Raw genomic sequence first — 26,825 nt, 5'->3', positions numbered from 1 at the left:
TATGATCACTATTAATAGTTTACTATTTTATTTTATGCTTATTATTTTTATTACATGAAACTTTATTATTTCTGTTTTGAAATATCTGAAATATTTTTCTTAGTTTTGTAATGTTTGAATGTCTGAATTTCTAAAATACATAGTTCCCAAATACTTGGTTATTTGCTTCTGTTTGGAGCTCTGCGATTGTCATAGTATTCTGAATTTTTGTATTTGCTATAGGCATTTTTAGATAAAGAGAAAGAAAAATATCTCAACTATTTGTACTTACGTATTAGGAGATACAGACAGAAGCAAAGACTAAAATAGTCTTTAAGTTACAATCAAACCATAATGTTCAAGAAGTAATTTTAATCTCCAAATTGAAATATTTAGAGTGAGAGATTTATTAATGTTTTAAACTTCATTATACCTGGAGCATTTTTTCAAGATTTTATATGAACTTCACTTCTAAAACTCCTTCAAAACAAAGAATTCAAAACTTAGATTTGGTTTCTGAGCAGGAGTACCATATAAAGAAAATATATAAAAAGAATTGAATATTATCTACTATTGTTAAAATTGCCTGAGATTATTTTAATGTCTTTTTAAAATATATGAGTTAATGAAATTTATGATAATACCAGGGAATACAAATTTTGGGGTTTAGCAGGAATTGATGCTCTCTGATGGCAGTTCATGTTTGTGTTTGTTTATCTGTTTGCAGCCCTTTGAATTTCTGCCAGAAAAGTAATGGAACATTTCCAGTTTGACCTTGCAGTTTTTACAAATTAGTGTAGAACAACTTAGAGTCCTTGCAATTATAAAGTCATATTTTGTTTTTTTCTTAGTAATGGAAGTTGCTTTCTTGTTAATTTTTGTTATATAATTTCAGCAACAGTTTTGATCACTTTTAATACTCAAATATTGCTAATATAAAGGAAGTAAATATTTTATTTTATAGAACATAAAAATGATTGCACAGTTCAATGTCCTTCAGTTCGTCATAATTTCAGTTCCTATTTCCTGTTTTCTAATTCCAATAAGTTGCTTGCTTATGTAATCTAATATTCTAATTTTAACTTTAGAACCTATTAAATGAAAAGTGACCACATAGGAAAGAAGATAATATTGTTTCATTGTTAGCTGAATTACAGTGCATATTGCAGTTGTAAATAATGCTTCACTGAATGAGTTTTCTCTAAATATATGGTTGAAGAGTCAAAATTTCAAATAAGAACTTGCATTAATATTATCAATGACAAGATGGAGTAATTACATCTGGTATTACCAATTTAAAACAAAAATTTGTGAAAATTCTTAATTACCAGCTGAAAATTTATAGTCAGTTTTCTTATTTGTCCTACAAATAGCTATCAGTATACAAACTAGTCCATCTAGGATCCATCTTGGATCAGTTAAAAATAAAGTCATCTGTAACTTTATTAGAAAAAAATATACACAGAGAAAAACAGATTCATTATAGCCAAGGCAAAATTTTCACCTTCTGCATAGTTATTAACACTTACCAAATTTTGTTAATCATGATAATGTTAAGTAATCAAAGATATCAAAATGAATATAAAGTTGAAACAGGGCTAACATGAAAAGATGGAGGAATGAGTATCATATTTGTAAGATTAGACTTATAATCAAACTTATCACTGAAGCTAATTCATTTGTTTAAAGCAGTCATCACTAATCTTTTCTATTGTGGACCAATTTCCAAATTAATAAAAAGATGATAAAGTTGCATTTATTTTCAATTATTTTTTTGTTTTCTTTTTTTGTATTAAATCTTTTTTATTGTTATTCTATTACATTTGTCCCAGCTTTCCCCCCTTTGCCCTCCCCTACCCATCCCACCCCCTGCCCCCACAGTCAGTTCCCACACTGTTGTCCATGTCTGTGGGTCATTCATGCATGTTCTTTGTCTGGTCCCTTCCCCTTCTTTCCACCTTTATCCCCTTCCCCCTCCCCTCTGGTCACTTTCAGTCTGTTCCATGTTTCCATGCCTGTGGTTCTATTTTGTTTGTTATTTTGTTCATTAGATTCCTCTTATAGGTGATATCATATGGTATTTGTCTTTCACCAACTGGCTTATTTCACTTAGCATAATATTCTCCAGTTCCATCCATGCTGTTGCAAAAGGTAGGAATTCCTTCTTTCTTTCTACTGCATAGTGTTCCATTGTGTACATGTACCAGTTTTTTTGATTGACTCATTTACTGTGGGTACTGGCTGTTTCCGGCCCTTGGCTATTGTAAATAGTGCCGCTATGAACATAGAGGTGTGTAGGTTCTTTTGAATTGGTTTCTTAGGGTATACTCCCAGCAGTGGAATCACTGGGTCAAAAAGCAGTTCCATTTTTAGATTTTTAAGGAGTTTTGAAAATTATATACTTTTTGGTAAGAAACTATTGTGTCTTCAGTATGATTAAGCATTCTTTTATTATATATTCATCTCTGAGTAGGTGCATCTTTAACTGAAATTTCAGAAACTAAATAACATCTGATATTACTATATATGATACAGTTATAATGGTACATTGGAATGAATTTTGTTCTTGAACACAATGTTTTCTTTTTATTTGGTTTATTTGGTCTTCTCTCAACTGTTTCTCTAAGCTATTTAATGGTAAAATATGGTTTCACTTTATCTTAACATATATTTTAAATATATAAGAATTTTATATATAATAAATATATTTATTTTTAAAGATTTTATTTATCTATTTTTAGAGAGAGGGGAAGGGAGGGAGAAAGAGAGGGAGAGAAACATCAGTGTGCAAGAGAAACATTGATCTGCTGCCTCTTGCACACCCCCAACTGGGAGACCTGACCAGCAACCCAAGCATGTGCCCTGACTGAGAACTGAACCCGGAACCTTTTGATTCATAGGCTGGTGCTCAATCCACTGAGCCACAATAGCCAGGGCTATAGTAAATACATTTAAATCAAACAGATTGAATGCAATCCTCATAGAAATGCTAATGGCATTTTATTTTATTTCCTTTCATTTATTTGTTTTTTTATTGTTCAAGTACAGTTGTCTTCATTTTTACCCACCATGGCCCCCTTCCCTACCCCATTCCTGCCTCCCACCCTTGAACCTACCCCCTTTGGCTTTGTCCATGAAATCCTAATGGCATTTTTTTAAAAAGAACAAAATTCATCAGATTTATATGGAACACGAAACACACTGAATAAACAAAGCAATCCTGAGAAAAAAGAATGAAGCTGGAGGTATCACATTCCCTGACTTCAAATTATACTACAAAGTGAAAATTAATCAAAAAAGCTTGTTATTGGCAGAAAAACACACTGACTAATGGCACAGGATTGAGAGCCCGAAACAAATCCATGTATACATAGGCAAATAATTTTTTTCACGAGAAGTAAATTATTTTGTTTAATTTATTTTTTTATTCAGTTACAATTGTCTGCATTTTCTCCCCATCCCTCCACACCACCCCAGCCAGTCCCACCTTCCTCCCCCGCCTACCCTCCTCCTTGATTTTGTCCTTGTGTCCTTTATAGTAGCTCCTATAGACCCCTCTCCCCACTCCCCCCTCCCCACTCCCCTCTGGCTATTGTTACATTGTTTAGGGATCATTTCTATAGTTCGTTACTAGGCAAATAAATTTTTTATAGAGGTGCCAAAAACATGCAATGGAGAAAAGAAAACCTCTTTCAGTGAATGGTGCTAGGAAAATTGGAAAGCCAGATGCAGAAGAATTGGAACTAGACTACTGTTTGTCTCCATGTACAAAAATTAACTCAAAATGGATCAAAGACCTAAATATAAGACCTGAAACAAGTTACATAGATGAAAACACAGGTACTAAACTTAGGGATCTTGGTCTTGGAGATGTTGTGAATTTGACCCCAAAGGCAAAGGAAGTAAAGGCAAAAATAAATGATTGGGACTATATCAAATTAAAAGGCTTCTGCACAGCAAAAAGAAACCAGCAACAAAACAAAAAAGCAACCAACTGAATGGGAGAAGATACTTGCAAACAACAGCTCTGAGAAGGGCTTAATATCCAAAATACATAAAGAGTTCCTACAACTTAACATCAAACAAATAATCCAATTAAAAATGGCAGAGGACCCTCTCCCAAGAAGATATACAAATGGCAGCAGATACATGAAAAGATGCTTAATTCATTAGCTACTAGGGAAATGCAAATCACAATACAATGAAATACCACCCCACACCTATCAGAATAGCTGTCATCAACAAGATAAGTAATAAGTGTTGTCAAGTTTGTGGAAAAAAAGGAACGCTCATTCACTGCTGTCGGGAATGTACAGTGATACAACTACTATGAAAAACAGTATGGAGGCTCCTCAGAGAATTAAGAATAAGTTAGCATATGACCCAGCAACCCCTCTTCTAGGTATCTACACAACAGGTTTGAAAGCCTGTACTCGCAAATGTATATGCACCCCTAAGTTCATTGTAGCGATATTGACGGTGGCCAAGATGGCCAAGACGTGAGAACAACTGAAGTGTCCTTTGATAGGTGATTGGATAAGGAAGAAGTGGCACATCTATACTGGGGAATACTGCTCAGCCATACGAAAAGATGAAATACTGTCATTTGTAAAAACATGAATGGATCCTGCAAGTATCATGCTAAACAAAATAAGTCAGAAAAAGTGAAGAACCATACGATTCACTGATATGTGGAATATAAAACTGAAAGCAACAAAGTAACAAACAAGAAAAACAAACAAAAACCCGTAAACATAGACAGCAATATGCTGGTTACCAAATGGAAGTGGGTGGAACAGGGAAAACCTCCTGGAAATTGGGGAGGGGTTGGGAGACACCAGGGATGGAGCCTGAGCGGCAGATGTACTACAGCTTCTGAACCAATACACTTTGCCCTGGCAACCAGGGTGCACACTGGCCATGCAGGGCATTCTGGGGGAGCCTTTATAAGGAGAGCGTGGGGAACCACTTTCTTGGATTGTTAACTCCGTCCTGGAGGGGCTAGAGTTCCTACGGCCTGGGCTTTGGGGACTGGGTGGTCCCTGGAATGTTCCCAGGGCCCCACCCTGAGCTCTCCGGCCAGCCTAGAGTGCAGCGAGCAGCAAGAGGGAAGGGGAGGCTCTGGTCGGCAGGCTCAGGGAGCGTGCTCAGCTGGTATGCCCCGCACTTCACCAAGATGGGAGACCGCAGAGACTGCCACCTGCTCGGGGCCCACACCTCCAACTGGGGCCTGGCAGGCCCCATGCCCCTTCCCCAGACAAGAAAGCACAGCAGCTGCTGCCCACCCTTGGCTCACGCCAGAGCAGGACTGTCCGTGATGGCTCCAGCCCACCCCGGGGTACAGGACTCCCTGCCGCCTGTGCGTTCCTTCAGCGGGAGCCTGGCGACGGCGGTTCCCTCGTCACTGCCGATCTGCCTGTGGGATGGAAGACTTTGGGGCCATTCCGGGCTTAGATTCCACACAGTCGGAAGCCAGCTCCCCCGGAGTCAGGGTCCCACGCTGGGATGTGTGCCTCACTGGACTCCTTCCTTTGGGGACCTACAACCCAGTGCTCTCTCTCACCTAGACAGCATCTCATGGAGACTGAAAGCTGCACGCAGGAGGCAAGAGCTGGGAAGTTCCTTACGAAAGCAGCTTCCACTGCATGGCCATCTGGAGTGATCTGGCAGCGCATCCCGGGCCCTGACAGAAAGAGCTCTGCGAGACCTAGCGACTCCGAAACCCACGAGTGCGTACCCCAGAGAAGATGGAGACCTATTTGCGTGGCTGGCTTAAGCTCCACAAGGACAGATGAGCAATAATGGGGAGCTTCTGGGTTTAGTTTTGGACTTTTAATCTTCCTGGGCTTTACAGTGCTCTGCAAATGAGGCTGTCTTGAATGTTTCCCGTCCTCTCAAATTGGGTTTCCTGTTAAATCCTTGTGACATGTATATGCACGGCAACACGGGGGCTGGACCGCATGCTGCCTGGGAGAGGGGGTGGGGGATAATAAAGGATGAAGGAGATCAAATATATATGATGACAAAAGATGATTCGACTTTGAGTGGTGGGCACAACGCGCAATATACAGATGATGTATCATAGAGTTGTACGCTTAACAAATGCCACCCCAATAAATTTAATTTAAAAATAATAAAATTATAAAAAATATTTAACATATATTTCAAAACAAAGGTTTTACTTCAGTTGCTCTTTTTAAATTATAAAAAATAAGTTAAACATATAATAAATATTTAATATTATATATTTTTAAATGAATAATTTATTTCAATTGGGACTCTTCTGTAGACAAGCATCCCTTGGGCCACTTTGAATTAATGTGAGCTTTGTTGTTCAGGTGTGTGTGTGTGTGTGTGAGAAAGCAACTATGCTAGGGATTTAAATTTTATGTGACAGATATTTACTCCAGTTACACTACACGTTTACTGTCTCATCATTTTTATTATTTCTGAGGCTGCTAGTGAAAACTCATAACCAACCAGGAAACCAACAGACCGGTTTTCTTCCCTCTGTCAGATCTTGTCTATCTAGCCAAAGGAGTGCGTCAGCGCGAGGCTACAGGGAAGAGACATGTGCTGGGTCTAGACAGAGTTTTTTTCCTAGGTCTACAAAATAAAAGAGGTGTTGAAATTTGACTGCAGGTAATTTGGAATTTATTGGGCTGTCATTTGGTGTGGATGCTTCTGGTGGCTTATAACTGACCTAGAGTGAGTGATTAAATTATGACTAAAGCAATTAATGCCTACAAATAAATGAAAGTGTTTTACATTTTAAAGTTTTCACATGGTGTTTCACAGCTAAGATCAAAATAATATGCATTCCTAGGGCATAAAGGCCAACATACTAACAGTTTAAAAAAAAAAAAACCACCTAATTTGTAAATTGAGTTTTATAATAGATTCAGTAATTATTTCTCACTTTATACCAGGGATTGATTAAATCATGACATAAATCTGGATATGGTATATCTCATTTGATACATTTTTTTGAATTAAAATTCCTTTAAGGTTTCCCAGAAATCGTTTTTACTTTGATAACATTTTGATAAAGTAAATGACTACAAATAAGATATACATAACTTTGTTTTCAGGGCAGAGATAGTAAAGTAAATGTAGTTTAAACGTTAAGAATTGGTATTCTAATATTTGCAGTGAGAGCATTATGTTCTGATTTACATTTTAGTGCTGAGAAATTTTCATTTTTGTTTGCTGTACTTGTAGCAAGAGCATTATGTTCTAATATGGGCTTCAACTAGGGTACCAATTTATACATCTTTTGGATATGCTTCCAACTTAATTATTTGTTTAACGTGTTACTAATGGAAGTAGGAGCATTGAGAATGAATAGTAGACACATAGATGTAGCCAATAGCACAACTGTATATATCTACTTCCTTTCATTTTCATACATTGTTACTCACTGTGTTTGGTTTTTGTTTGGTTTCATAAAGGGTCTAAGTATGTGGAAAGGTGTGGGACTATATCCTATTGAAGTTTTCATTGTTTGGTTATGAGAGAAGAAACTATTTGTTGGGAATGTGACATTAGAAATTTGGCTTTGGAGTGTTCCTGTAAAATTATATGAGGAATTTCCAAGCAACATCGTAAGAATTTATAGTACTTTTGCAGATGGTGATTGTTAAGCAATAATTTGGAAGCTGCTTTAGGAAATAAAACAGTGTTTTGCATAGAGTAATCATTTAGCCAGTGTTGGCTACACTTAAGAACATTTTACCAGATATCTAAGTGCTGTTCTTATAGTGCAGAACCATACAAATTGTAACTCTTCTTCTGCCAAACAAAAGAGAGAGAGAGAGAGAGAATTGCTTTTCAAAATGAATTTGTTTATAACTTTTAGAAAAGTTAACAGTGAAAAAAGTCTTTTTAAAGTTAAAAACTTTGAGGCTGTTATGTAGTTCAGTAAGTAATTTTCCTAACCAAACTTATAAATTCTGAGGTGCAAATGTAGCAAATTCAGTCAGGCTTTTGTTCATTTCGCATTCTGTCATCACCAGCTTATTATAGTGGGCAAGAACGATGGGGGTAGAAGTAATCAGGGAAGAATTTCTTCTCGCTTATGTCTATCACTTACATAACCCTAGTATCCCCAATGGATGGGCTACAAGAGACCAGCTTGATCTATGTGCTTAGTGTATAGTCATATTCATCTTAACTGAGTTTAGTGTTTACTGTGTCAGAATTATGTGCAGCCATCTAATTTGGGCTACTCAGTTTGCAATGATAAACTTGACGGCAGGTTTCTTAAATATTTGTGTGTTGTTGTTGTTGTTTATTTTTTTTAAAAGAGATTTCCCAAAGTTGCAGATGGCTGGCTCATCTCCAAATACCTCTTCAAGGTACTCTATGCTGGTGATATCTCCCGCCACTGAGCTGCACGGGAGCATGGAATTGTCTTACTGGGGAGGGCTGTATCAGTTAAGTGATGTTTTTTAGTACATTGCATGGGTTTTGTAAAGCTTTCTGTTTTTCTTTTGTTAATTTAGAGTGCACAAGTATGCTTATGTTAATTTTTATATAAAATCTTCTTGTAATCACAAAATAAAATAACCCCTTTACCCTCCTTTCTCTCCATGTGACCTCCTCCATATTTCCGTTAAGCTCCATTGTTTTGAGCACTATTTTATTAATCAATTATATCTGTGTTATTTATATTTTGTTAGAATGCTTAATGATATATGATTTATTGCTTATCTCCTCAATTTTGTAAGTGCTATGTAATAATATTTGAATGACATACAAACCAGAGGCTCAGGAAAGTGGCATGAATTTTCAAAAATCACTTAGTAAAACATACACAGGCACTGTCAACAATAACTGCTTTGTCATTCTTGAGCCATTAGTGAGAATATATTCCTTTTCTCCCAGGTAGAATGCATACTTTTATTCACTTATTCAGAATTTTTCATTGAGTTCCTGCTGTATGCAAAATACTGCTAGACCTCTGCACTTACGAACTAGCCATTAATTTTGTTTTAATTAGAAAAGAAATATTATCATTTTTAAAGAAAATAGTAAGACAAAGGATAGAAAGAGAAGAAAAATGTCTTTTCATTTCCCCAATCCTAATTCCCACAAATAATCATTTAAAACAATTTCTTTTGTTTATATTCCCTATGTATACCCTTAATCAGTACTGAAATAAATTGTGCTTGATTTCTTCAGGTTTACACATTTATACTTATCTTTCTGTATGGACTTCAGCCTTTGGTACTCTAATTCAATCTGCCAGTATTCTAAACCTTATATGAAAAACGCTGGTGGAAGAAAGCAATAAAACTTTTGTATCCTAGTTGGAAAGATGGTTAAATTACTGGGATAAATAAATCTATTGTGTCAAATTCAGTTGTCAGAGTTTTAGGTGAACTTGTTTATCTTAATTTTTGGTTTTGGAAGATTAATTAATAATTGATTCATTTTTATTGTATAGGTACATACTTTAGATATTTGTGATAAACTTGTTACCAGTGAACAAGAAATTAATTGTAGTGATAAGGGATAATAATTACATTTTATGGATTAGTAACTGTGATTCAGATTGGTAAATAATTTCTTTGAAGCATCTTAAAAGTAATATACAGAACTAGCAATATAAGTACAATTATCTAATCTAGACTCTGACTTCTTAAGATTCAGTTTAAAGTATAAAGTTATTTTTAAAGTATCTAAATTTGTTATCTATTTTATAACATTATATTTTACTTAGAATATTATTCAAGGTCATAATTTTACCTTCAAAGCTGAGTGGTTTAATAAATACAAACCTCAACTAATAACACTACCTTTTTTTATTTTCTACCTTTTTTTAAATTTTCTTTTAAGAAAAGATTCTAACCTCTTACAGAAATGGGAGTGTTCTCTGTTTAGTAAAAGATAGTGGAAAATATCAAACTGATTTATAAGTTAGCAGTAAGAAACTTAGTACTGTCATAAAATTTATAGTAAAAAGTTAAATATCTAAATATTAATATATTGCCAACAGTAAATCCACAAGTAATAAATTTCCTTTAAGTATCTGAAAACATTTGCAGTGATATCCAAATGATTTATTAAAATTGATGTGACTTTTTATTACCACATTTCACCATGTATAATGACCACCCACTTTTTTGTGTACATTATACACAGGATTACTGTACCCCACGGTATGTAATCATTATGTCCATGTATAATGTGCATCCTTATTTCCCCCTCAAAAATTTGGGCAAAAGTGCACATTATACACAGCAAAATACAGTACTTGTCCAGATGAGTAGGGGCTCCAAGGCAATAGTCTTTGATATTGTCACCTAGGTGATGTATTGTAATGCTAAAAGAACTTAAGCTTGTAAAACCTGTTTTTCATTTGCTCTTTACATAGTTAAGTACTAATAAAGGGTAGAGAAAGGAAGTCACTTAACAGATTTATTTATATTTTATATTGTATTATCAAAAGATTTTGTATCATTAACCACTGCTTAGTAGAGAACCACTATAGAAATTTTAGTTCTTGCTCTTAGAAAGAAGGTTTCATTCTAGCCAAAAAATAACATATAAGCAAAATACAAACATATTGCATGAAGTTAATAGATGTTTAAATTAAATAATATGGGAGAGTAAGTTTAGAATAATATTGGATTCTAGAAATCACATGTTATTTTTAGGTGCTGAGTGAGGCACTTTAGTGGGAAAGATATCACATAGCTGATAGTAGCAGATCACCTTTTGGTCTAGCAAACCTTTTGTGCCTAAAATGAATTAGAGTTGGATTGATGGAATGGGACTAAGTTTCAAAAAGTTGTCTGTCATTGGTGAAAATTCAACTTCTAAGAATTTATATATATATATATATATATGTGTGTGTGTGTGTGTGTGTGTGTGTGTGTGTGTATAAAATCGAAAGCATATTATACATCTATATTCCTCAGAGCTTTAAAAAGAGAATTGTTAATAACAGCATATTTCTTTTCTGGAATAAAATTTCTTTAAGATACAGGTTAGTCAGTTTCTTGTAATGTGATTTGCTTTTGTGGCTATTTCTAAAGGAAATGGGAATATCTTGGAAGTGATTATTCATTACTTTAGTTTTTAAAGGTATGATCAGCTGTTAGTTTTGTTTTTTTTACTTTCTTGTTGAATGCTGCTTACAGATTAAGTACGTCTTTTGAAAGCAGTTGATATTTCTTCAAGTAAAAGTGACGTTCAAATAATAATATTTCAAATAACCAATTGAACCTTTCTATTATTTTTAATTGAATCCAACCGTTTTCATAGATGCAGAAATTAATTATTTACATAAAATTCTAGGATATACAATTTACATGAGAACATTTAGAGGTTCCAATAAGGGAATCCACCTTCTGTTAATCAAAACCAATCTTCTGAGTGTGAACAACAATTAGCGTCTTGATTTAATGACGTCCTTTGGAAACAATGCACATGGAAGAGGAGGGAAGGAAGAATCGAGCCAAGTCATCTTCACATCTAGTTTGCTGAATAGAGTACTATGAAGATACTGCTAGTTTTTCTAAAACCCTGCAAGTTATGATGATACACCATTCGATTAATTGTTTACTTTCTTTGTACTCTGGGAAATATTGTCATTACCTCTTGGGTAAAAGTCTTGTAGATTGCATATCCTACCCGTAGCTGGAGTCCTAAGGATTTAGTGCCCTTTCCTTCTGTTTAACCTAATTCTAGATTTTTAGTTTTTCTTTATCTTTGTTTCCTCTCCAAAATGGAACTTTGTTATATTCTTTTGGTTTCTGACAGCTCTACTTTCCTGTTTTTCTTCAGCTGTGTCAAACTCATGAGGTTTAAAATAAAGTCACCAGAGAAACTTTGTGGTTCCCCCTTTTCCAACATCCCTGCTAGCATTTAGTACTCCTTTTTTTGAGGGAAGTCTGGCAGCTATACTTCTCTTTAAAATTATACAGTGATTCCAATCAATTGTAGGTAAAGAAAATTACTTGAGACTTGACAAATTTTATGGAGGCAAATTTAGAATGGTTGATAAGGGACAAGGTTAGATTGGGGAGTAAATTTTAAAGATTTTTCTAGGTTCTAAGCAAGTAATGGGAAAAACTTAACTTTCCATCTCATTTCCACTTTGTGGTGCAAGGAGAACTTGGGTCCCTTAACTGTTTCTGTGATAGCAGTAATAATAATAGTATTAGTTGTTAACATCTGTACTAGACTGTGTAGTAATTGCTGCACACACACTATCTAATCTACAAGTGTTCTCATGCAATACCACAGTTATTGTTAATTTATAGAAGAAAGACTTACAGAGTGAAGTCATTTGCTCAAGATTGCATAGCTAGAAAGTGATCTGATTCGAAAGCCCTATTCTTAACCACCAGACACCTGCCTCTTCTTCAAATGGCTGACAAATTGATGACATGAAAATTGCCCTAAAGATAAAACTACATTGAGATACTGTTCCAGGAACTTTAACTAAAGAAGAGAGGAAGCTGAGGACAGCGATGGGGAGAGATTGAGAGGAAGAAGGGAGATTATACATACAATGTTCCTATATATTTCTGTTTGTTGGTAGTAATATTTGATTTTTAAAGAGACATTTGAGTTATATATTTGAGTAAGGATTTGTAGATGCTCATATATGTATGTATATATACATATATGTAAATATATTTGTTTAGAATATTTGTAATCTAGCATGGAGACATCTTGATACCTTGAATTCATGGAGACATCTTAAATTCAGATTGTCATTGAACTACTACTATACAAAGATTTTTACATGCATTGCAATTGAAATGATCTATTTTGTGTTGCTTCATCAGTTGATTTGTTTAATAAATATTTATTGAATGCCCACTGTGAGCCAAGTACTATGCCAAGTGCTGGAGATTGATTTAAAGACAAATAAGACACAATCCCTGCCTTAGCATTTTTACCACCTAATATGTGAGACAATCAAGCAAACAAGTAATTGTAAGGATAAGTAAGGGACTGACTCCCTGTAGAGATCACACATGGCTTAACAAGAAGAAGAGGCCTTTAAAATATCCTGAAGGATGATTGGAGTTACCTATCACTATGTGTAGGCTTTCTATTGGTTGATTAACCATAAGTATATTATTAGAAATACCAGAGGGATCTTTTTATTGTTATTATTTTTTTAGAAATTTTATTTTTTAAGATTTTATTTATTTACTTTTTTTTAGAGAGGCGAAAGGAGGAAGAAAGGGAGAAACATCAATGTGTAAGGGACACATAGATTGGTTGCCTCTCACACTCCCCCAACTGGGGACTGGGTACACACCCCAGGCATGTGCCCTGACCGGGAATCAAACTGGTGACCTTTGGGTCCACAGGCCAGCGCTCAATCCACTGAGCTACAGCAGCCATGGCAGATCTTTTTAAAAATACGGATGCCTGAGCTCTCCCCTAAAGATTCTGATTATTTAGTTTTGGTGGGGCCCAGGCATAAGTATTTTTAAAAAGAAGCCCAGGTATTTTTATGGGCTGCCATGGTTGGAAATCATTCAAATATTATATCAGACATAGCTCCTGAAATATGCTTGCTGACAAGAACACTTTTTGATGTTGCTTAGAGAGAAGCTCTTACTTGGTAAGGGAAGGTTTGAGATAAAAGTAATTAATTGAAAACAGAAGCACAGATTTAAAAATATAAAAGCTAATATTTCTACATTAAGATTAAACGATTTCCTCCCTGGCTGGTGTGGCTCAGTGGATTGAGTGCCTGTGAGCCAAAGGGTCACTGGTTCGATTCCCAGTCAGGGCACATTGCCTGGGTTGTGGACCAGGTCCCCAATAGGGGAAGTGTGAGAGACAACCACACATTGATGTTTCTCTCTCTCTCTCTTTCTCCCTCCTTTCCCCTCTCTCTAAAAATAAATAAAATAAAAAGATTAAACAACTTCCCTAGGTAAGATCAGTTGAAGAAAGTATTAAGACATCTCTCATCCCATTTAAAAATACTGAGTACAAAGTGGTTCCAATGGATCTACTACTCAAAGTTCTGCATAGAAATGTTAACACTAACTATGATACACAGAAGAGAACATTTCCTCATCAACAGATACATAATTACTCAAATCTGAAAGATTAGAATGGTAAGTTCTGGAAGGACTTTTCATGGGCTGGTGACCAGAAGAAAGTAGATGAATGATAGTTACAGGGGAGCTTTATGGCTTTATGGATGAGAATGGGTGGGTAGAAGATTATAAATGATTAGTGAATGTAGGAATCTTAACTGATTATATTTACTTATAGGATAGACCACATACATTATTTCATTTCTTTAAAGTATCCCTATGAAGAGGAGAAAGGTTATGTTTTTATTTATTTATTTTTCTGTTTTTCTGAGTAGAGAAAGCTTTAGAGTATAATTGATGACTTTTAAATTAATGCTTAACTAGAGCCACCAGGAAAATTATCTGGGTGTATGTAAAGACTATGTTAGAATAATAGAATATTAAACTGCAAGAGATTTCTTAATGTATAGACCCTCTTTACTTCATTTAGTTTGATTTTCTTGTTAAGAAAACTGTGATTTGAATTTGTTAAATATATTATCCAAAGTAACATAACTAGGTAGAAGTACAGAAGGACTAGATTTAAGATCAGTGCCCTTCCCATTATAGCATACCACATTGGCTTTTATTTTTCAGAGTTTTAGTGGTATTGTATTTTGAATTTTCTAGTCTAGTTTTCTTTTATTGTGTACTGCAATTTGTCTCCTGAAGGTCAAGTAACCTGGTTTGGTTATGAAAGTCCTCGTAGCTTCTGGGACTATATCAGAGTGGCTTGCCGGAAGGTTTCACAGAATTGTATCTGCAGCATTGAAAATATGGAAAATGTCAGTTCCTCCAGAGCTAAGGTAAGATGCAAATAATAATATGCAACGTGCATAAACCTAAGCAGTCCTGACCCAGTTAGAACATTTTGAGCTCTTTGCTATATAAAATATTTGTTTTCTTTTCTTTGTTGGAATTAAGCACTTGCCTAAATTTAACATCTGTCAGAGGCTAGTTTCCTTTTAGATTGCACGTAGTTATTTTAGAATGCTCTTGAATCTTCACTTTTGCCTTATGAATAGCCGGAAGGTATGAAGCTCGTCAGTACTTAGAAGAACAATGAAATATTTCCTATTCTTTGAATTTTCTATATTTTTGAATTACCTAAACCCGTGGCTCTCAGTGTCCCACAGAACCCTGGGGGTCCATAATGTCAAAACTAATTCCATATAACAGCAAAATGTCATTTGCTTTTTGCAGTGTGTTGACATTTGCATTGCTAATGCAGAAGCAATGGTGGGTAAAATTGCTTGTGCCTTAACCCAAATTACGACAAAGGCATCAAGCTATACTAGTAATCATTGAATTCTTCTCCACCATCAGCTCAGTTTTTAAAAAAGAAAAAGACACTTCCAGTCAAGAATGCCCATGATGGTTCAGTAAACATTATTAATTTTATTAAATCTTAACTTTTGAGTACCTATCTTTTTCATATCCTGATTGACAAAATGGGAAGTATGCAAAAAAGCATTTCTGCAGCATATTGAAACATGGTAGTTGTGTCAAGGAAAGTTCGTGCAGTTGTTTACATTTTAAACTGAACTGGACATTTTTCCCATGTAATACTATTTAATACTATTTTTGTTTGAATGAAAAATGTAGGAACTATAGTTCTTTTAGACATTTGCTAGACATTTCTTAAATACAAATGAACAAAGTGAGCCTATTACTTCAAGGAAAACAATTGACAGTGTTTGTGGCCAATAGTAAAATTAAAGCTTTTGTGTAAAAATTAGAATTTTTGAAAGCTTGTATTCACATTTTAAGTCTGATAGCTTCCCAGTACTTAAAGACTTCTCTGGTAACATTGATGTTAACAAATATTTTTTTTAACTGTTTAATGACATGTGTTAACATGAGGTAGACCTACAGTAACTCACATTTTCTAAATGACAGTTGCCTGGTATTCTAAAATCATGCATGAGTAAAAAATCCATTCAAAGTGCAACAGACCAATAGATTTAATGTAATACAGTATGAAAAGTTCATTAGGTGGTTATAGATTTCATGTTGAAATTAACCTTTAAGAAATGATTACTTACTGAGTTTTGATGTAGAACCAAAGGAGAATATTCACAGTTACCTGAAAAGGCTACTAAAAGATTCCTTTTTCCAACTATGTATCTTTGTGCAGCTAGATCTTCTTCATATGCTTAAATCATAACACCACATTGTAACAGACTGAATGTAGAAGCGGATATTTAGTTCTCTTTAATTAAGCCATACATTAAGGAAAAAATGTAAAAATAGCCACTTTTCTCAATATTTTTATTTAGAAAATAATTTTTTCATAAAAATGTTATTTATGTTAAGCTATAATGGGTTTATTTTTTAAAATTACTTAATATTTTAAAGTTTCTAGTTTTGACTTGTAATACAGTAAATATCAATTAAATATAACCTATATAAAGACAATTTGGAGTCCTCAATAATTTTTAAGATTGTAAAATGTCAGAGCTGCTGATATAAACTATATCAGCTTTAGTTTAGGAAGATTTTTGTTAATTGGATTGTCATAGTAGCTTTCTTTACTATTTTAATACAAAAATTACAGAAGAAACTACTAGAAAATAAAGATTGAAAATAGTTATGTACAGTTTTAACATCAAGACATAATTCAGTTCATTATTCCATGATTATAAACATAAATTATATGTCTGTATAATAAACACAAGCATAATGATCATCTTTTGAAAGAATAGTTTCTAAGTTTTTGTTCCTGTATCTATTTTTATTTAGGAATTCTTTTGGAAAAGTTTTTGTTTGTGAAACTAACATATATTGAAATTAAAACATTTTGTAAAATATGACCTGAATGTTTAAGTTTTTCAAAATGATTTATAATATTTAAATTCAGTGACACCATTACAAACATAAGCAGCTTAAAACGCATATTATGGAAGCATATTTTTGGATAACGCTGATAGCTGTGATACTTGCCACCTTTCAAAGATGCACAATTCACTTTATAACACCGCTGCTCTCTGCCGCGCAGCCTCCTGTCGCTCTCCAATCAAGGGCTTGTCTGAACCACAGTTACCTTTCTGCTTCATTGTCTTCTAACTTGTTTAGATTGGATCAGTGTTCTTCCGCCTCACATATTTCTTAGTCCCATAAATATCTTCATTTTTAAGTCAATTATAACTACATTTTTTAATTAATAACTTTTTTCTTATAGATGTTTTATCTTGTTTTTTATTGTATGGAATAGGGTTATTTTTTTAAAATCACAGTTATTGTCTTAGTAGTCCTTTGGCCTTCATTTTCTTGAAATATTGAATTTATTAATTTATTTACTTTCTAATTGTCTGGTCTACAGGTTTAGAAATGTACAATTTGAATTCCCCTTTGCATCTTAGTTAAGTTTGTATCAGTTTTCCTTATGATTTAAGAATAATATCTTGGATTTTGTAGGTTAACATTAAAACACTAGCTGCAATTTGAATGAATCAAGCCTATGAAAATGGAAAGTACCCAGGTGCTACATAAACATTTTTTCTTATGTTAAAATAAAAAGTAGGAGAGATTAACATGACAAGTGTGTCCTAATTTTTTTCAATATAGAAGAGAATACATTTATAGAACATGCACCCTCAAAGTACAAAAGGTAATCGTAACATTAACAAACATTAGAAATGTCACATTTGGACCTGGGTGGACCCAAGAAACTCAAACCCTAGCTCACCACCTTTCTTAATGAGACTCCTGGGATTGGGCCCTGCACAGCAAGATGCTGCCCAGCAGAGAAAGTTAATATTTATTTTGTAAAAAACCAGTGCTCAGTATCAAAACACCACAGAACACTCGTTTCAAATCCAGCATTTATGTTTTTGTTTTGACTAGTCCTCAAACCAATTCCATTTAGTGGGAAAGAGAGATCTATGATTTGCCTGTTTATGCTGGGAAAAATCTGCAGGCAAAGATTGCTTCTGTCTTTATTCATTGCAGTGGGAAGAGAAAGTACTTAATCTACTCAGCAAATCACACCTGCCAAGTGTCAGGATCGAAAGATTAAACAAGTACTTCAGATGGCTGGTTTATTGGGCCTTTGAGCTACGGTCTGGAGTGACTAGTAGCATACATAGAGCTCTCATCAAGCCTTGACACTTGTAGAAACATCCCAGAATCAACGCACCAAACTTACTTGCTAAACATGCAATTCAGTGTACTCGGGATCAAAACAGAGCTTCATTTTTGAATTCAATATAAAAAACCAGATTCAGTCTGATTTCATTTTAGGATTATGTGGATGACATATTAAACAGAGGAAGACAAGATGCACTTTAAAGCAATGACTAATTCAGCATAGAAACATTCTTTAAATTTGGTTGAGTTAATTGATCAGGAGTATCCGTGTCCTAGTACCACTGTACAATACAGATTCACTTTGTAAAAACTTGCCACCACGGGAGATCTGATATGTAGTCACTGTAAGCTAAGAGCTATGAAATACAGACCTTTCCCTTTATTTGCTTTGTCTGTGACTAGTTGAACCTATTTTCTAGAGCCTAAACATAACCTAACAATGGAATAAAATATTTGAATTAAAGGTCATGCCTATAATTTTTCCATCTCAGGTATATTTGCATTTGTTTTTCTACAGTATGCATGAGTTCTGGGACATAGGATTTCTGTACATCAATTTTTTTAGATTTCAGGCTAGAAAAATCAGTCTTAGCAAAATAACTTCATTTGAACAGTCATATTTCATTTTCTTTTGAACTTGCCTGTCTTTCCCATCTGCTATTGGGCTGATTACTTATAAGCATAATATATGATCTCTGCCAGAACTTCCCCTAATTGCATATTAAGTTACTATTATTGATTTTGCAGATATCTCTGTTGGATTTTCTTAGTATTCCAACTGATTTCAAGCTCGAGAAATCCTTGTTTCCCTTAGTTTTATTTTTCAACCTCAAAGTGTGAGTTCTTGGGTTCTTCCTGCCTTCCTGCATGTCTTGTGTGTGTGTGTGTGTGTGTGTTTTGTTTATTATTGAGAATAGTTACTGTTTTTGGCTGGGTCTGACTTTCCTAGTTTGTGGTTGCTTACCCTTTACATTTCATGTCTTGTTGAATTTAAAATATTAGGCCAGTTTCTGAATATACTAGTTGTATCAACCATTCGTATATCCGTGTGTTCCTCCATCTGACAAATTTTTATTGAGCACCTATACCATGTCAGAACTATGAATGCAATCCTTAATGCATTCTTATGATATATGTCCCTAATCCTGCCTAGTCTTGTTTGTCTCGTCTTGTTTACTTTTCCCCTTGCTCAGAAGCTGGGCTTGTCACTGCTGTGTCCCCGAGGCAGGTTAGCTAAATGTTCTTCTGAAAGAGGCAGAGGCAGAGGGGCTATTAATGATAGCTACCCCGGAGTTACCAAACACTCTAACTTTACAGTAAGATCTAATATTGCAAAGAGGCCATTTATATGATCATTTTCTGTTATTGACTCACAAATTTATCTCCCTTTATAACCACCACTTGACATTTCCTATCCCTGGTTCTTTATTATGATGACCCCAAATCTGGAAGGATGTCAGAAATACTTAGGGAATTTTGAAAATAAAACAATGTCCCAGAAGAAACCAAAGATACTCTGATTCTGCCCATTTGTTTAACATTATATCCATTTTAAATACTAAGTTCATATGAATTGTTCTAAAATATTGTATTTTTATGTCATTTCTTTCCTCCACTTCTAACTGGTGGCTCCAGTGCTTAGTAGTTATGAGTAAGATATTTATCTCCTTTAGTTTTATTCACTTACTTAATAAGTATATACTGAGTGCCTACTGTGTGCCAGAAACTGTTGTAAATGCCGAGGATACAGTGGCAATGTTGAAAAAGATGGCAAAGAACAACATTTACATCCATCACATTTTAGTAATACAACAAACAAGTCTATATGTAATATCTCAGAAGAAGTTAGAAAGTGTTAGGAGTGGTAGAAAACATAGGGAAGGATTCTGTGAGGCAATAATATTTGAGTCAGGAGAACTTCAGTGACCACAATCCTGGGGAGGATGGTTTATGAAGTGAGCCCTACATTCATCTTGGCTTTTAGTCTACAGGCATTTGTCTGTTCACTTCCTTACAGAGGCTAAGCAGAGAGTATAGAGTTTTAGTGTCTCTGGGCTAGTGAAACAACTTGGAGCTTGGAACTGCCAGTGAAACCAGGACTTAATTGAGAGGAAGGAATGGCAGACCAACATGCCTGGACTTATACATGCAGTGTTCCTGTGAGATGTTTGCCAACTCTTAGTCGTTTGAAGCACAGAGAAAAAGTCTCGTAAATCAAGCTGAAAGCAGCAGGTAGGAAGTTTAAAAAGCCAGTCAAAGACTTTGGTCTTGTTCTGGAGAGACAGACCTTAGAATTCAAGGTCAATCTAATTGGAGGGTCCCTGTAAACACTTCAGGCTTTTATTTGAGACCCTAGAGACTATCCCTTGGAAGTAAGGGAAATTCACATGAAGATCAGCCTCAAAAAGGTCTAACTATGGTACATGGTGATTTTCAAGTTCATTATCTACCTACCAGAAGAAAAATTAATCTACCCTAGAGAAAGGTAGCATTAGAACTGCTACAGATTTTCATATACAGTGTCTACTATTCATTAAAAAATCACCAGGCATTTCAGGAAACAAGATCAAATAACCAAAACTGACATATAAAAAAGACAATTGAAACAGACCTATGGGAGATACAGATAATGGAATTTTAAGTAATTATAATAGATTCAAGAAAACACAAATAAAGATAATAGAGAACTGCAACATATAAGAAAATCCAAATAAAAACTATGTAATATCCATTTCTAATGAACACATGTAGAACATATACAAAAATTGATCATTTGTTGAGTTATAATTCATCTCAGTGAATTTTAGAGGATTGAAATCATATAAATTGTTCTCTAATGACATTAGAATTAAGCCAGAATTAATAATAAAGATAACTAAAAAAATGGTTGACTAGAAATCAATTTCATGGATGAAAGAAATTGCAATTAAAATAAAAAATATTTGGAAAGTAATGATGATGAAAATGTACACATCAAAACTTTTACTTAGAGGAAAATAGGTAGGCTTAAATACACTTTCTTGTATTTTTTTTAAAAAAGAATAAAGGCTGAAAATCAGTCATCAAAACTTTCATCTCAAGAAGCTATTAAAAAAAGTAATAAATTCAAGGTAGAAGGAAAGAAATGATGAAGAGCAAAAATTCAGTTAAACTGAAGCAAATATACACTAGAAGAATATTAGCAAAACCAAAAATTTATGTTAGTAAAAAGATTAATAAAATTGATAAACTTCTAATAAGACAAAGAAGAAAAAAGATTATAAATGACTAGTACCAGGAATGGAGAAAAGCCCCACCCTAGGGATGCTACAGGCATTAAAAATCCTAAAAGAAAATATTATGAATAACTTCACACCTATAAATTTGAAAATTTAGATGAAATGGGCAAATTCTTTGAAAAAATATCACCTACAGAACTAACACAAAAAGAAAACATCTGAAAATTCTGATACCTGCTAAAGAAATTGAATCTGTAGTTAAACTTCTTTCCATTAGTTTCATTTTTTAATTGAATTTTCTTATTATTATGGATATGTAAGAATTCTTTGTATTTTATGAAAGCCTTTTGTCAAATACATATAATGCAAATATCTTTGCCCACTCTGATTTGTCCTTTCATTCTCTTAAATGATTGCAATTCCCTGAAATAGGAAGGATGGTAGAGTACATGGGTATTAATTCAGTTAGGTTGGTCAGTTTGGTAGTTGTGAGATGAGTTTCCTGTTTCCTAGTTGTCTATTTTTTGTTTCCTTGTGTGATAAAGTAGGGACAGTACTATAACCCAACTCACAGTTCTTGGGAGGATTCAATATTTTAATGTGTATATAATGCTCTTACAACAGAGCCAAGCATATATTATTACATTCTGAAGAAGTGTTGACTACTTTCAACTTTTTTAAAAAAACAGAAACCTGCAGTGACAAATTAATATTTGTGTCTCTGGAAAAAAACAAAAAACAAAAAACAAACTTCAGTGGTTCACCATTACCTAACTGGTAAAGTCTAAAATGTTAAAACTAGTTTTCAGTTTTCTCACTCCATGGCCCCAAAACTTTTGTATATGTCTATTTATCGTCTGTACTAGTAAAAATTGTTTTGTTGAAAGAAACGGTTAAAATCATCACAATTTATTTTTACAACATAACAGAGAATTCCACAAACATCCAAGGACAGGAAACTAGGTGTAGCCCAGTTTTGTGTGGATTGAAATTAATAAACCAGGAAGCAGGACTTCCTCATGTTTCTCATCTAGCAATAGCATAGTCTCCTGTGTCTGACTTTCTCTGGAGAGCAACTTTCCCTGCTGTTTTGGTGAAATCCTGGCCTTTTGATTCAGACTACCACTGCTAGTCTCTGTGTCTTTTAAATTTCAAGGACCTTGAGACTGCTGTCCAGCGGCTTGCCTCTTCCTTCTGTTGTTCCAATCAGCCACAGCTAATTGTAGGTTCCCCTGGGCTTACTCAGCAAGAACAACAAGAAGCTGAAAGGGGTTCTGAGCTCGGTGGGCAGATTGACTGGCATGCTAACTGCACTCAAAGCTTTCCTCTATTTCTCAACAACACTGCTCCTGCTAGCCTGACAGGTATTATCAGCTGTCTATATTTGACTCCTTTTTGATCCTTCCTGCCTGCGAGTTTGGTGAATTTACTAGAGTTGGAGTCATATTTAAAGAATGCTTTTTTTTTCTCCATACAGGTAGTCGACCATCATAGGTATTGATTAATGTCACCTTTATTCCCAACTGTCACTGCAGTGTTTTGATTTTCTGTGTAGTTGACCTTCCTGGACTTTCTGGAGATCTGTGAAAGGAGTCAGTGAAAATGAAAGTAATTGAATTTTAAAATTATCACTACAAATATAACCTCTTATATTCTTTCTTTCTAAACAAATAGTCCAGAAGAAATGTTTTAGGTTATAAAAAAAATTAATTGGTTAGTCCCAACTATGTAAAAATAAACTATTCACATTTAGTCAGAATTGTCTGTTTCTGTGATTTTGTGCTAGAACATGCTTCTGGGATATTTTTGTTGTTTGATTGTTCTTTCTGGTTTAAATATTCGGTAACAGTTTTTTAGAATGTTCTGGGGGCATCAAATTCAGTAACTCATGATTTGGATGCATGATAAATAATGAAATTTGGTTCATAATTAGTCATGTAAAACCTCCCTCTGGAAGATTAGGTGAGACATTTTCTTAAGCAAGTGGTGTGAAAATTGATATTTTTTATTAAAGAGAATGGACTCTGTGTCTCATGCTCTCTAAGGGGATTCATTTTATTACGCTTGTTGATTTGGGCATAGAAGTAGAGTGTTGCATCTTCTGATTACATTCTGTGATTTCAAAGAAGATTGTAATCCAAGTAACCCAGCATTAATGGTTCTCTTTCTTCCGAGGATAGAGAGTTACTCTGACATGCTTAACCTACTATACCTTCAGAGAAACAAAATCTATTCTATATAAAATAAAAATTTACCTTTAATCTACTTGAAAATTTTTAACTTTATCAAATATATTTTGGATGAGTTCTTAACATATTAAAATGTTTATATTGTTGATGATGTAGTGAGAAAAAAAGTTTTAATTTCTAATGTTTTTTCATATTTGATTTTTTCTTTTTCCTTTTAGGGAAGAGCCTGGATCAGAGTAGCACTCATGGAAAAGCATTTATCTGAGTACATCTCCACAGCTCTGAGAGACTTCAAAACAACCAGGTTTAAAACTCCTTTTAATTTTCAAATATATGCTTAAAAGAGTCACATAAAGGGTTAGAAATAAGAATAGAATGAAGACTCATTCATTTCTAAAGTCCGCGTTATTTCCGACTTTTCATACCAGTCAGATAAAGTCACTATCTTTCCAGGAAACTGCAGTTTGTCAACTAAACATAATCTACCTTGTTTTATCTTTTTAGGCTTCACATTATGCCTGGAATATCTCTTTTCAAATTATTTCGAATTCTCACTTTTTCAACACTTGAAGTTTCATTCTTTGTACAGACTTTTTCTTCACTGCAATATTTATTTCTTTTTATAATAAAGAACATAAGTGGACTACTCCTTTAATTCACATATATATTTATTTATTTATTAGAAATATTTATATAATTAGCACATATACATATAATTAACGAGTGCTTGACTGTCTCTTTAGGGTAATCTGTAGCAATGCTGTTTTTCTTGGGTTGTATACCATGTTTTGCTGTGTATAATGTGCACCCACATTTTTGGCCCAACTTTCAGGAAAAACTTTTGTTTTAATTTGTTAATTCAATTACTTATTTACTTGTTTTTATTTAGATACTAGTTTTTTTGTATTATAAGGGAATTTTAGCATTTATTTTTTAACATGTTATGGTATAAGAAATTTTATGTAACATAATTACAAAACAAATTCTTACAAAAGAATAGATACAAGATATTGCAGGAACTACCCATGTATAACGCACAGCCTTATTTTTCCCTCAAGAATTTGGGCAAAAATGTGCACATTATACACAGCAAAATACAGCATATGTACTGAAGAGATGATATGCTGTGCCATGTGAAAAACAGGACTTTCTTAACTTTTATGGTAATAAAAAAGGGTTCATATTAGGACAAGAGTGTTTCCTATCAAACTCTGGTCTACTAATTATGTTTATAGCTTTTGTTAAAGAAACCACTTTTCTGCCTTTCAAAAGTATTTGTAAATGAAAATATTCAATAATGTCAGTACTGTAGATGTGTACTGTTCAGTACAGTAGCCACTGGCCACATGCTACTATGTAAATTAAGATTACATAAAGTTACTAATTTCGCTCTTCAGTCGCTGTATCACGTTTCAGGTACTCATTAGCTATGTGTGGCTAATGGCTACCAAATTAGACAGCACAGATATTAGAACATCGCTTCATCCTAGGAAATACTCTCAGACAGCACTGCCTTAGACACTTCTAAATTACCACACTTACATCAACTTCATATTTCTGAAAGAGAAAAAAAGAGTGACACTCTAAACCAGTTTTGATAGAGAAAATTAGGCACAAATATTAAGAAATTATATATCTAGAATCTTAATTTTCATGTCCCAAAGCAGTATTTGATATTTTGGATTTGGAAACAAATCTGGTTATTTATTATGAGATATTCTGTTAGCTGACTAGCTAGTACAAATTACAATATCATTACTTAGGGGCCTCTATGTTGTTAGCTAATAAAATAGTAAATTTTTCATTTGGAAGACAAATACTATCACAGTTATAAATTTGACCAGGATGTAAAGACCTTTAAGTAGCAGAGCTGTTTGCATAAAGTAAATCTGATATATACTTGTTGAATTCTTTACCGCAATATAATACTCTTGGGATATTTCTAAAGATGGACAGTGGTGTGAGGATAAACTCTACATTTTTGTATGATTTCCTCTTTTATTTTATATTAAATTATTCTATAAGGACTTCTCTTTGTAATATCTACTCTATTCATCGATCTTTTTATTCTTTATTGTATTTTTTCCATTGCCATTTAGTTCCCTTATCCCCCCCTCCCCACAGCAGTCACCACACTATTGTCTGTGTCCATGAGATAAACTCAGATATTTGAGATGAACCTTATGACATAAAATATTTGTTTCTTTTATTCATCAGTACTAGTAAATGAAAGATACTAAATGTGGAGGATACTAAGCCTTTGAAAGTAAAAATAGTATCAGAAAATTAGAGATCAAACCTAAAATTCCTAAATGAGTGAAATCAAAACCAAGTTTACATCTATGCAATAACAAGATTGAAGTAAAGTTATGATAGTCTTTTTTTAAATATATTTTATTGATTATGCTATTATAGTTGGCCCATTTTCCCCCCTTCACTGCCCTGCAGACACCCTCCCACCCACATTCCCCCAACTATAGTTCATGTCCATGGGTCATATATATATGGGTCTTTGGCTTCTACATTTCCTGTACTATTCTTACCCTCCCCTGTCTATTTTCTACCTACCATTTATGATACTTATTCTCTGTACATTTCCCCCCTCTCTCCCCCTCCTACTCCCCTGTTGATAACCCTCCATGTGATCTCCATTTCTATGGTTCTGTTCCTGTTCTAGCTGTTTGCTTAGTTTGCTTTTGTTTTTGTGTTAGGTGTGGTTGTTAATAACTGTGAGTTTGCTGTCATTTTACTGTTTATATTTTTTATCTTCTTTTTCTTAGATAAGTACCTTTAACATTTCATATAATATGGGTTTGGTGATGATGAACTCCTTTAACTTGATCTTATCTGAGAAGCACTTTATCTGCCCTTCCATTCTAAATGAAAGCTTTGCTGGATAGAGCAATCTCGGATGTAGGTCCTTGCCTTTCATGACTTGGAATACTTCTTGCCAGCCCCTTCTTGCCTGTAAGGTCTCTTTTGAGAAATGAGCTGACCGTCTTATGGGAACTCCTTTGTAGGTAACTGTGTCCTTTTATCTTGCTGCTTCTAAGATTCTCTCCTTATCTTTAATCTTGGGTAATGTAATTATGATATGCCTTGGTGTGTTCCTCTTTGGGATTCTCTGAGCTTCCTGGAATTCTCTGGAAGTCTATTTCCTTTGCCAGATTGGGGAAGTTCTCCTTCATTATTTGTTCAAATAAGTTTTCAGTTTTTTGCTCTTCCTCTTCTCCTTCTTCCTCTTCTCTTCTTCATCCCTATAATTCAGATGTTGGAATGTTTAAAGATGT

The 26,825-nt window shown here is 34.2% G+C and overlaps 1 protein-coding gene across 8 annotated transcripts in view; it reads left to right on the top strand.

Annotated features, from left to right (window-relative positions):
• The window catches only part of RUNDC3B (RUN domain containing 3B), a 122,937-nt gene that overhangs the window by 38,190 nt on the left and 57,922 nt on the right, over positions 1-26,825 (top strand). For 5 of the 8 annotated variants that reach the window (XM_053927011.2, XM_053927008.2, XM_053927007.2 and 2 more), the window contains exons 3-5: positions 8,286-8,336; positions 14,712-14,845; positions 23,754-23,839. In XM_053927011.2, coding sequence (XP_053782986.1) covers positions 8,286-8,336; positions 14,712-14,845; positions 23,754-23,839 — 271 coding nt within the window. The remainder of the gene's footprint in view (positions 1-8,285; positions 8,337-14,711; positions 14,846-23,753; positions 23,840-26,825) is intronic. The other 3 variants (XM_053927010.2, XM_053927012.2, XM_053927006.2) reach the window with 1 other exon arrangement.

The sequence above is a fragment of the Desmodus rotundus genome, chromosome 6 (genome assembly GCF_022682495.2).
Source record: "Desmodus rotundus isolate HL8 chromosome 6, HLdesRot8A.1, whole genome shotgun sequence".
NCBI classification, from domain to species: Eukaryota; Metazoa; Chordata; class Mammalia; order Chiroptera; family Phyllostomidae; genus Desmodus; species Desmodus rotundus.
This window is presented reverse-complemented; position numbering and strand designations above follow the sequence as displayed.